Source organism: Lepisosteus oculatus, chromosome 23 (genome assembly GCF_040954835.1).
Source record: "Lepisosteus oculatus isolate fLepOcu1 chromosome 23, fLepOcu1.hap2, whole genome shotgun sequence".
In the NCBI taxonomy this organism is placed as follows: Eukaryota; Metazoa; Chordata; class Actinopteri; order Semionotiformes; family Lepisosteidae; genus Lepisosteus; species Lepisosteus oculatus.
Window position 1 is genome coordinate 1,768,336 of NC_090718.1, and position 11,989 is coordinate 1,780,324.

Genomic DNA, 11,989 nt, shown 5'->3' on the forward strand with positions numbered 1-11,989 from the left:
AAAGGGCCTGAAACACTCTACATAGAGGGGGAGTAACGAGCCGTGAAATTCAGCCCCACCTTTGAGAAACACCGCAGCCATTCTGCACCAGAAGCCCTACTCAAAGATAAGGTGGAAAAAAGAGAAACTGGGGAAGAAAGACGGTGCATCATCACATTACATAGGGAGGCACATCAGGAAATCCAGAATGTGCATGGCAAGACCGGAATCCAGTCAGGACACTCCTAACAATCTAATGATCAAGTAGTCAAAACCTCAATTTAACATCTCATCTTACGTACAAGACCTTCCACCACCGGTCACCGTTGAGTCAGCATTGAGGAACACTGATTTCCCAAACCTGGGTATCCCATCCCAGTGCTGACGAGGCCCAGCCTTGCGTAGCTTCTGAGACCTGACATGATCAGGCTACAGGACTGGAGGAGCCTGCGGACAAAGAGGAAGCAAGTAATGGACCATGTGCAGCACACACTGTCATCAGAGGTACACTACAGCACAGAGACACAGCTACACAGAGTACAGCAGAGAGACAGGGCTACTGAGAGTTACGCTACAGCAAGGGACTCAGCTGCACAGTGTTACAGTATAGCAGAGAGACACAGCTACACAGTGTTACACTACAGCACATTGACACAGAGTTACACAGTTACAGTACAGCACAGAGACAGTTTGACAGAGTTTGTGTACAGCACAGAGACACATAGACACAGAGTTACAGTACAACACAGAAACACATCTACACAGAGTTACAGTACTGGACAGAGACACAGCTACACAGGGTTACACTACAGCACATAGATACAGAGACTCAGAGACTCAGAGTTACACTGCAGCACAGAGACAGGGCTGCAGAGAGTTTTGCTACAGCAAAGAGACATAGCTGCACAGTGTTTCAATGCAGAACAGAGACACAGTACAACTAAACACAGTTACAGTATAGCACAGAGACACAGCTACACAGTTATAATACACAGAGACACAGCTTCACAGTTTTTCAGTGCAGGACATAGCTACACAGTGTTACGGTACAGCACAGAAACACAGCTACAGTGTTACAGTATAGTACAGGGGCACAGCTACACAGTGTTAGTACAGCACAGAGACACAGCGACACAGAGTTACACTATAGTACAGACACACAGCATGTAGTGTGACAGTATAGCAGACACACAGCTACACCGAGTTACAGTACACAGAGATAGAGCTACACAGAATTACAGTACAACACAGAGACAGAGCTACACAGAGTTACAGTACAACACAGAGACAGAGCTACACAGAGTTACAGTACACAGAGACACCGCTACACAGTTACAGTACACAGAGACAGAGCTACACAGAGTTACAGTACAACACAGAGACAGAGCTACACAGAGTTACAGTACACAGAGACAGAGCTACACAGTTACAGTACACAGAGATAGAGCTACAGTACACAGAGACAGAGCTACACAGAGTTACAGTACAACACAGAGACAGAGCTACAGAGTTACAGTACACAGAGACAGAGCTACACAGAGTTACAGTACACAGAGACACCGCTACACAGTTACAGTACACAGAGACAGAGCTACACAGAATTACAGTACACAGAGACAGAGCTACACAGAATTACAGTACACAGAGACAGAGCTACAGAGTTACAGTACAACACAGAGACAGAGCTACACAGAGTTACAGTACAACACAGAGACAGAGCTACAGAGTTACAGTACAACACAGAGACAGAGCTACAGAGTTACAGTACACAGAGACAGAGCTACACAGAGTTACAGTACAACACAGTGACAGAGCTACAGAGTTACAGTACAACACAGAGACAGAGCTACAGAGTTACAGTACAACACAGAGACAGAGCTACACAGAGTTACAGTACAACACAGAGACAGAGCTACAGGGTTACAGTACACAGAGACAGAGCTACACAGAGTTACAGTACAACACAGAGACAGAGCTACAGAGTTACAGTACAACACAGAGACAGAGCTACAGAGTTACAGTACACAGAGACAGAGCTACACAGAGTTACAGTACAACACAGTGACAGAGCTACAGAGTTACAGTACAACACAGAGACAGAGCTACAGAGTTACAGTACAACACAGAGACAGAGCTACACAGAGTTACAGTACACAGAGACACCGCTACACAGTTACAGTACACAGAGACAGAGCTACACAGAGTTACAGTACAACACAGAGACAGAGCTACACAGAGTTACAGTACACAGAGACAGAGCTACACAGTTACAGTACACAGAGATAGAGCTACAGTACACAGAGACAGAGCTACACAGAGTTACAGTACAACACAGAGACAGAGCTACAGAGTTACAGTACAACACAGAGACAGAGCTACACAGAGTTACAGTACAACACAGAGACAGAGCTACAGAGTTACAGTACAACACAGAGACAGAGCTACAGAGTTACAGTACAACACAGAGACAGAGCTACACAGAGTTACAGTACAACACAGAGACAGAGCTACAGGGTTACAGTACAACACAGAGACAGAGCTACACAGAGTTACAGTACAACACAGAGACAGAGCTACAGAGTTACAGTACAACACAGAGACAGAGCTACAGAGTTACAGTACACAGAGACAGAGCTACACAGAGTTACAGTACAACACAGTGACAGAGCTACAGAGTTACAGTACAACACAGAGACAGAGCTACAGAGTTACAGTACAACACAGAGACAGAGCTACACAGAGTTACAGTACAACACAGAGACAGAGCTACAGGGTTACAGTACACAGAGACAGAGCTACACAGAGTTACAGTACAACACAGAGACAGAGCTACAGAGTTACAGTACAACACAGAGACAGAGCTACAGAGTTACAGTACAACACAGAGACAGAGCTACAGAGTTACAGTACAACACAGAGACAGAGCTACAGAGTTACAGTACACAGAGACAGAGCTACACAGAGTTACAGTACACAGAGACACCGCTACACAGTTATAGTTCAGCACAGAGACACAATTGCACAACTGAAGCACAGAGAGTCAGGGTTATGAATCATTGCAGTCCAGAGGAGGTGCGTTCTCACTCATGAATTCTTTCAGCGTATCTTTCCCACCTGTCACCCTCTCGCTTTCAGCAGTGATACAATCCTGCGCTCTCTCTCACGTTTCCTCGTGCTCTCCCCGTGCCTGAGCTCACACGAATGACAGGCATCCGAGAACCCAGAACACCCGCCTGAGGTGTGGAAAACACAATGTCATCCTTTGTCATTTGAAAAGCGCCTCTTCTGTAATCGGACATTAGTAGTGAGTTCACACTGACTGTGCCCTGGTGCTGCCTGGAGGTCATAGGTCACCAGCCCCGTTCCCTGTCAGGGGGCGTGGCCTCCGAGCCCAGGTGCCAGGAGCTCCTGGGAGCCCCTGTGCTGAGGACTGGGAAACCCCACCTCGCCTATTGTTCTTGGGGAAGCAGGTCAAAGGTGAAGTCAATCCTTGGTTTAGTGATCAGAGGAATCTGTATTGTTTCTGTTTGCCTGTTGTAATTCCGTTTTCAAAGATGGGAGTGAAAAGAAGGGCATTTACTGGATGGATTTTTCCTGTCTGTGTGGACTAGAGTGTTTTGATTTCACTTGGATTTAAGACATTGAGGACTGAAGAGTGTAAAAAGGTAAGGTTTATTCTCAGCTGGAGGAACAAGACTTGTTTTTCACCTGGATTGTTTTGGTCCAGTTTGTTTTCTTCCTCGGCTTGTTAGACTGTAAAGCAGAAGAGGAGCTGTGCTCATGGGAAAAGAAAATCCAGTGTGAAGAGTCCTGGGATTTTCTGGAAAGGGTCCATTCTCTTGTCTTGACTGTTACAAATGCAGAGCAAGGGTGGTCCTGGCATCTGCAGACCATCGGGCAGCGCTGTGTTTGTAATCTGGGGGAGAATGGGGTTTATTGTTTGGGGGGGGTGTCTGTTCTAATGGGATGTCCATCCAGATGTGAGTTTGAAACCAACAACAGGAGGTGCTGTTCACACAGATGGTGGCGGCAGTGTGGAACCAGAAGCCGATAACCCAGCTTCTGTCAGGGAACAGCTGGATGAGACAGATCCATTAACTACTAATGAGCAAAAGGCATGAGCTGAACTGTGTGTAACTTTGTGTGTAACTGAGTTAAATGGGGGAAAAGGGAATGTATTCACGCCTCTTGTCCTCCTGAGTGCAATTATATTTTGACACAGAAATCTGAGGCATGATGGTTGATTCAATTGTCAGTATAATGATTGTTTGGGAATTGGTGCCAGTGAACAGGCTTTGGAACAGTACTGTAGCTCTGGTAAATGAAAATATTATTTGAAGTTTTCGTTATTGTTTTTACTGCTTTGTGAGCTCCACTCTGAGGTGGTGACACTGAACGTCAATTCCTGCTTCTCTCAAAAAGACCAAATATTTCCTTAGGTCAGCGGTGTGTGTGATTCTGATGGATTTCAACCTTGACCTCTTACCTAGATAACATGATAGCAATGACACTGATATATTCCTGCACTCGGCTCTCTAGTCACTAGATTGTCTAGTCCAGAGTATTTAGAGGTCTTCCTTCTAACCAGATTTTGTACACAGTGAGTCTCTGTCAGGCAGATGGACAATCACACTGAGTCTCTGTCAGTGAGACAGCTGGACACTCACACTGAGTCTCCACTAAGGCACATGGCAGAAAAAAGAGCACAGGAAGCCATAAACCCCTCCCTCTTCGCGTCTTCATCGTGCTCTGGCTCTGTCGCACTGCCTCTGATACAGACAGAAGGAGGTTTCAACTGAACGGGACCATGCTGAGAGAAACAGGGAGACATCAGAGATGGTGATGAGACACAGCGATCAGGCGAAATAGAAAGAAAGAGACAATGGCTGAAATTGATGTGTATGCTAATATAAAATCTTCCAAAGCCGCAAGAAAGAATGACCAAGCGACCGGCCGCCCTCCAGCGCAGCCACGACCTGCTCACAGTAAGTAGTTCATCACTATAGCCCCTGTCTGATTACTGCACAGTAGCACTGTCATACTGCCTGTGTGCTCCATTATAACACTGAGATACTGTCTACTGCACTGGAGTGCTGTCTGCGACTTACGTACTACTTTGTTGTCCTAAATGGGAAATTTGCTTTACGGGCAGGTAAAAGACATAGCATAACACGCCATACATTTAACACAACATGAAGCAAGAGACATATTCACGGTACGATGAGAAGGAACAAAAAATCCATCTAAAACTAAATTAAATTCACATCGAATACATCTGTGGGAAGGAAAGATGACTTAGTTCTATTGCCTTTGAATCTAGGGAGTCAAAATGGGGAGAGCAGCTCAGATTCGCTCTGCAAGGGCTGGTCAGGACAGTCCAGGGATACAGTATACTGTCTGTTAGCCTTCTGCACTATTTGTCTGATGTTAATGTCTTAAAGCTGTAGCTGTGGTGCACCAGTGATTTTGCCAGATACCTTCACAATCCTGCTTAGTTTCCTTTTTACTGCATGTATTAAGGTCACCAACCCAGGCTACTGCAGTGAATGCCAGGGCAGAACCAAACGATAGTTGTATAGGAAGAAAGTCATCGGTCATCGTCAGGAAGAGCCATCGCTGTGGGCTCTTCTTAAATGTGGTAGCCATGTTCTTCTGAAAGGTCAACTTGTGATCAACAACATTGCGGTTGGAGACATTTTTTCCGCTTCCTCAGAAAAGACAGTTGCGCGCAGACTGACAGCGACAGAGTTATCGGCTAAGTTAATCACTGGGTCTGTCCTAAGAAGGGCTTCTACAGCCGTCTGTATACAGAACGGAGAAGATGGCGGACAACACTCAGAGAGGGAGAGGACATAGTGGAAGAGCAAAGCTACCCTGATTGAAGACCACTCACCCTCACTCTCTGGGATCCTTTGGTCAGAAAGTCTAAGATCCAACCTACGTATGACGGTTAAGTCTGGATGACATTGTCAGAGCCCTCTCTCCACTAATAATTGTGATTGCATGGTGTTCAAGGCTGATAGCCGAAAGTGCCCCCTTTTCAGAGCTGCTACAACAAACAGAAAAGCAGATGAAGCAAACCTCAGAGGCTTTGATCTCTCTTTCTACACCTCTCAGATTCTGGGCAAGACAAAAGGTCCTTTTCTAGTTTACCTGCCGTAGTATTTTTGACCAGCCTGAGACTGTAAATATGTTTGTGGGTCACAATTTTTAATTTTCTGAGGATTGCTCCTCTGTTTTTATTTCTCGTATATCAAGTCTTTCTCTATCACGTTTGCTACCCTGTTTCCTCCTACTTCCAGCCCTGTTGAATCAATGGGTGCAAACATAAGCTGGCTCAGATAGACAGGTCGGTTTTATTTGTTTTCAAAGCTGAGAGGAGGCACTTCTTTACACAAAGGGTAGTGTGGGAATCTATCCAGTCAAAGACACTCTGGCTTCTTCAATGAAGAGCTCGATGAGATCCTTCAAGCAGTTAGATGCTAGGAAACAAAATACAGTAGCTAGGGGGCTTGAGTTGACCTTCGATTTCTTGTCTCCAACACTGGTCCTGTAGAGCTCCATTCAGCGGTCTATAACTCTGGTCCTGGAGAGTCCTGGTCCAGTTACTACAGAAATCTCTAACCCTGGTCCTGAAGAGCTCTGGTCCAGCAAGTTTTGTAGGTCATCCGATTTTAATCACGGGCAACATGTGTGAGTTATTGATGAATCAAACCAGTAAGGTGTCCAGATGGGAGACCTATAGTCCTCGAGGGCTGGTGATGAATTCCAAATGACTTCATGTAACACATCGCCTGTTTAATCGATCACAACAGGATTGTTCCTTATCTTTAGAAACGAGTGTTTTCATGGTTCCTTAGAATTTGTTGATGTTAATAGTGACCTACACGGAAAAAGAAAATGGCTGGATTGGTGCTCTCCAGGTCCAGAGTGGGAGTTTCCTGCTATAGAGGGACATAGTTTTATACGTTCTTATGTCACCAAATTGATGAGGGAGCCACTACTGACCAGGACCCAGCGCGGTGAATCCCAACCAGGCTCCACCTGCTGGTGGATGGAGGATCAGCGACAAGCCCCTCCGGTCCTACAGGAGACTACAGTGCTCTTGTCACGACGGGGTGAAGGAGAGAGTGAGTCCACTGTGCTCCTGTCACGACGGGGTGAAGGAGAGAGTGAGTCCACGGTGCTCCTGTCACGACGGGGTGAAGGAGAGAGTGAGTCCGCGGTGCTCCTGTCACGACGGGGTGAAGGAGAGAGTGAGTCCGCGGTGCTCCCGTCACGACGGGGTGAAGGAGAGAGTGAGTCCACGGTGCTCCTGTCACGACGGGGTGAAGGAGAGAGTGAGTCCGTGGTGCTCCCGTCACGACGGGGTGAAGGAGAGAGTGAGTCCGTGGTGCTCCCGTCACGACGGGGTGAAGGAGAGAGTGAGTCCGTGGTGCTCCCGTCACGACGGGGTGAAGGAGAGAGTGAGTCCATGGTGCTCCTGTCACGACGGGGTGAAGGAGAGAGTGAGTCCGCGTGCAGTCCTCACCTCTCCATAATTCCCTACACAGATTCAGAATCTGGCGCCGTCTGCAGGGGGCAGAGGAAGAGAAAACACGGCAAAGGTAGGACCAGATGCATCCCATGTTGCTTTCCAACAGTGCAACACAATCCCAGCACTAGAGGAGGAGGAGGAACAGATGAATTGATTAAGAGCTCTCAGGTCTAAGAAGGGGGGGACAGGTAATGGGGGACACCCTAAAAAAACCCGAGCAGGAAAGAACCCCAGATCTCTGCAATGTGGAGATGCACTCCATCCCTACCACTCTTCTTCCATAGGGCCACTGGTCTCAACGGAGTGATGTTTTAATCAGTTTCTGACCAGTTTATGAAAGTGCACAAACTGAGAGATAGAAATGTTGAGTGCAAGTTAGTGAACCAGGTGGGCTTTTCTTATTCTACTTGCTGTTAAGTTCTCTCCCTCCTCACACATTGCTTCACTTCTGTGTTTGGTGAGCAGTTTTTAGATGTGTACTTTCCGATTCACTCTTAATGATCAGAACTCTGATGAACCGATGCGTACTGCAACGTTAGGGTTCTGTAACAGACTTCAATGTGCTGTTTAAGAACCCGGATCCAGGTTTCTGTTCATTGTTCTATTAACTGAGTTGATTAGCAATGGTAGAAGACATATATACTGTAGATGTGTTAAGCATAAGATTTTTTTTGGTAGCACCTTGTAAGAAACTGTGCTCTACATTGTTATAATGCTCATACTACACTGAAATACTGCAGGTACTGTCTGCTGCACTGTAACACTGATACTGCCTGTCTGCTGCACCTTAACACTGTGATACTGCCTGTCTGCTGCACTGTAACACTGTGATACTGCCTGTCTGCTGCACTGGAGCACTGTTACTGCCTGTCTGCTACACTGGGACACTGTGATGCTGTCTGCAGGTGTGTACTGAAGCTGGTGTATCCTTGCTCCTCTCTCTGTCTGTTGTTTGTGTCCTGCAGTATCAGTCCCTATGGACATGTTAATCTGTCTTTCTGTCTCCGCAGGGCGGACCAGCAGCAGGAGATGTGCCTGCTTGGCTCTGGGAGTCACAGTGTGCATCTCGGTGGTCATGGTCAGCGTGATGGCAGTGCTGTGTAAGTGCTCCTGCTGTGACAGATAGATACTTTAGCAATCCCCTGAGGGAAACTGCAGGGGGGAAATATGCCGTCTGATGTGCGTTTCAGATGAACTGGGCTCCGTCAGGCAGCGATCCTGTCCTTTGCCATGTGCCGTACCCGCAGGCGTGCCTGTCCACGGATCGGATCAGCCAGGCGCTGACGTGACCTGTCCCCTTTGCAGGCCGCGCATGCTGACGCAGCTCCCTGCTTGAAGTTCGCTCAAGCTGCCAACGTGCGCCGCGCCACTGCGGCACCTGCGCGATTTTCCGCCCCGCGCCGGGCTGCGCTTCCGGGGGGGCCTCAGGGGCGGAGGAGGCAGTTGGTCACTCTCCGCGCTCGCAGCACGGTTGCCATGGCGCCCGCTCCGCGGGGGGGGCTCTGTGGTTTGCCGATCGCACCCTAGCGTGGCGACGAGCAGGAAGTTACAAGAAGAGACGGCGCGGGGCGCGTCATTACGCCAGAAGGCGCACGAGGCTTTGAGTGAAGGTCGCGGGAGATATTTCGAGCCGATAAGACGTGTGTCGCAATGTCATTTCCATATCGGACCGCGTGGAGTTGCGAATATTGGAACATTTGCGTTTCGGAAATGCGTGCCGGAAGCTTTGTACACAGAGATGGGTTTTAAAAAAAAAAACAACAACTCGAGCAATAAGGAGCCTTAAGAGAGAATACCTCCAGGACACTGCTGCCCTGTCAGACTCGCTGAAATTCCCAAGTCTCCCAGTCAACGGGGGACACTGAACTGACCGAGAGCACACTGGACTCCTGCTGTCCAGTCAGGCCATGAGAATCCCTGCATTTCCAAGACCACACTGTCCGAATAGACTTGATTTCATTTTTATGTGATCTGTTGTGTAAAAAGGTGATGTACCAATGACAAAATCCCTTACAATTTGGCCAGCTTTCCATGAGTTGCTACCAGTGAAGTGCATTTAAGCTCTAAATAACTCTTCAGAGTGCTTTCTACGGCAGTATGTGAGGCAGAGACATATAATCATGTAGCTCAAGGAGGGAGCGTCAGCATGCGTAGGCAGCAAAGGAACCAGTAAAGCTCGAAGAAGGCTCCACAGCTTTTTCTCGTCTTCTCTTTTTCAGCAGGGATTCAACCTTTATTTGTTCCTTTGCGACATAAGCTCATGTCACGTGAACACGAGAGGCTGGACCTGAATGATATTGCCTGTGGTTGTATTACTGTCAGTGTTCTGTGTTCTCCCCTTGTGATCACGAGTATAGATACTGTAGGTCCACAATTGTGCGCTATATCTGAGCTCCCTGTTTTGCAATTTACAGTGTGGAGGAAGAGCACAGAGAGGGACTGCGGGCTGGAAGAGGTGCACCTGGAGATGTGCAGGAATGAGACTGAGAGATACAGTCGTGAAGCACAGACATACAGACTAGAAGCTGAGAAGTTCAGAAAAAAGCTGGAGTCTGTCTTCTGTGTTGACCCCTTTAATAATGAGAGAAGTGAGTGATTATTATAGACTGGCAAAGAGGAGAGTCCTGATGAGTCCCTGAGGCTCAGTCAGTATTAATCCAGGTGATTCTTGTGTGTCTGTCTGTGTAGAGGAGAGTCCTGAGGAATCCCTGAGGCTCAGTCAGTATTAATCCAGGTGATTCCTGTGTGTCTGTCTGTACAGAGGAGAGTCCTGAGGAATCCCTGAGGCTCAGTCAGTATTAATCCAGGTGATTTCTGTGTGTCTGTCTGTACAGAGCAGCAGTGCTGTCCAGAGGGATGGAAGGGGGGAGACAGTGGAAGATGTTACTACGTCTCTACTGACCGGAGATCTTGGGAGTCTGCGAGTCAGTTCTGTTCATCAGTGGGAGCTCAGCTGCTGGAGATCAATGACGAGAGAGAAATGGTGAGGAATAGAGCATCACAAAAACAGACACGGTGTGATATTTTGTGTCCATGTTGAACTGACTGTGATGTGTTTCTCTACAGTTGAGTCTGAGGAATCTAATACAAAGCTATGAGTACTGGATTGGCCTGAGCAGGAAGGAGAATGGTGTGTGGAGCTGGGTGGATGGTGGATCTCTGGACACATCAATGTAAGTGTGGCGATGATGGGAGTCTGTATGAAGAGCTCTCCCTCACACACAGAGGGACAATCACTTGTGAGAGTGATTATAATCTTGTGCACTGGGGTGTCCAGACTGTCTCAGTGACTCTGCTCTCCTCTCTCACAGGGGCTCAGTGAGTCAGGAAGGTGTTGAGTATGATCGTGGGAAATGTGCCAAAGGAATCCGGACTTCGAACAGGATCTCTTTTTCTGCAGCTGTGTGCACGAAACATTATCCCTGGATCTGTGAGGGGGAGTCTGGGAAAGTGTGGCTGCCTCCGCAGTCTGCGATCAGGACTTGAGGGAGACTGGAGAAGGATGTGAGGGAGTGCGTGAAATTGTGTGAAGGAGAAAGACAAACAGTCTCCTGGGCAGAGAGTTGAGTGAGGAATCATCGAGCCTCCTGGAGTTTTGTACCATTTTGCCCATCTGTCTTGACTTTCAGTGCTTTGAACCAGTACACCCTGTCAGTTGTATTTTTGATTGGTTTTATTCCCCCTGCTCTTACACTCTCCAAGGAAGAGCTTGATTGATGTTTTTCATTTTTGTTGGCACTTCCAAAATGCCGCCAACAATTCTCACAGCCTTTGTTTTCACTCTCTCTTCCTTGGTAGTCTTATCTGTGTTCATCATGTGATAAACCTGAGTTTATTTCTATGTGAAGTGTCTGTATGCATTCTGTTTTGCCCCAGAGAAGAAAAAGAAGCACAAATCGATTTCACAGTCTTCTGGAGATGAGTAAACAACAGTCTTCATAATCTTAAACAGACTCATCGGGTCTTTCCCTGCCTGTGACCAATACCTGCCCTATTTAGCTGAGCAAAAAAATATCATCATCCAAGAGACTCACCTACCTGAGTTAAGACGCTCACCATATACACGTAAGTTAGGGACAGGAGAAAAAGCCTTTGAAAATGAATGCAGGGATCTGAGTGTGTTTCTGTGTGAGAGGCTGGAGCAGTGCAGGATTGGGGCTCTGAGTGTATATCTGCAGTGTGAGAGGCTGGAGTAGTGCAGGACTGGAGCCCTGAGTGTGTTTCTGTGTGAGAGGCTGGAGCAGTGCAGGACTGGGGCTCTGGGTGTATATCTGCAGTGTGAGAGGCTGGAGCAGTGCAGGACTGGAGCTCTGAGTGTGTATCTGCAGGGTGAGAGGCTGGAGAAGTGCAGAACTGGAGCTCTGAGTGTGTATCTGCAGGGTGAGAGGCTGGAGAAGTGCAGGACTGGAGCTCTGAGTGTGTATCTGCAGGGTGAGAGGCTGCAACAGTGCAGGACTGGAGCTCTCTGAGTGT

The 11,989-nt window shown here is 47.7% G+C and overlaps 1 protein-coding gene across 1 annotated transcript; it reads left to right on the forward strand.

The window, feature by feature from the left end:
* Nucleotides 1-4,625: 4,625 nt before the first annotated feature.
* Nucleotides 4,626-11,465, forward strand: LOC102694451 (C-type lectin domain family 10 member A-like). Its single transcript, XM_069182949.1, has 7 exons — nt 4,626-4,964; nt 7,533-7,586; nt 8,527-8,616; nt 9,931-10,104; nt 10,351-10,499; nt 10,583-10,689; nt 10,828-11,465. The coding sequence occupies exons 1-7, from the start codon at nt 4,862-4,864 to the stop codon at nt 11,000-11,002; spliced, it is 852 nt and encodes a 283-aa protein (XP_069039050.1). The 5' UTR covers nt 4,626-4,861; the 3' UTR covers nt 11,003-11,465.
* The last annotated feature ends 524 nt before the right edge of the window (nt 11,466-11,989 follow it).

What these genes read in the sequence shown, in the direction of transcription:
- LOC102694451 (XM_069182949.1), top strand. Translation starts at nt 4,862, where the DNA reads ATGGCTGAAATTGATGTGTATGCTAATATAAAATCTTCCAAAGCCGCA. An exon ending in CAGCGTGATGGCAGTGCTGT is followed by an intron (nt 8,617 to 9,930) that starts GTAAGTGCTCCT and finishes TGCAATTTACAG; the next exon opens with TGTGGAGGAAGAGCACAGAG. An exon ending in CCCCTTTAATAATGAGAGAA is followed by an intron (nt 10,105 to 10,350) that starts GTGAGTGATTAT and finishes CTGTCTGTACAG; the next exon opens with AGCAGCAGTGCTGTCCAGAG.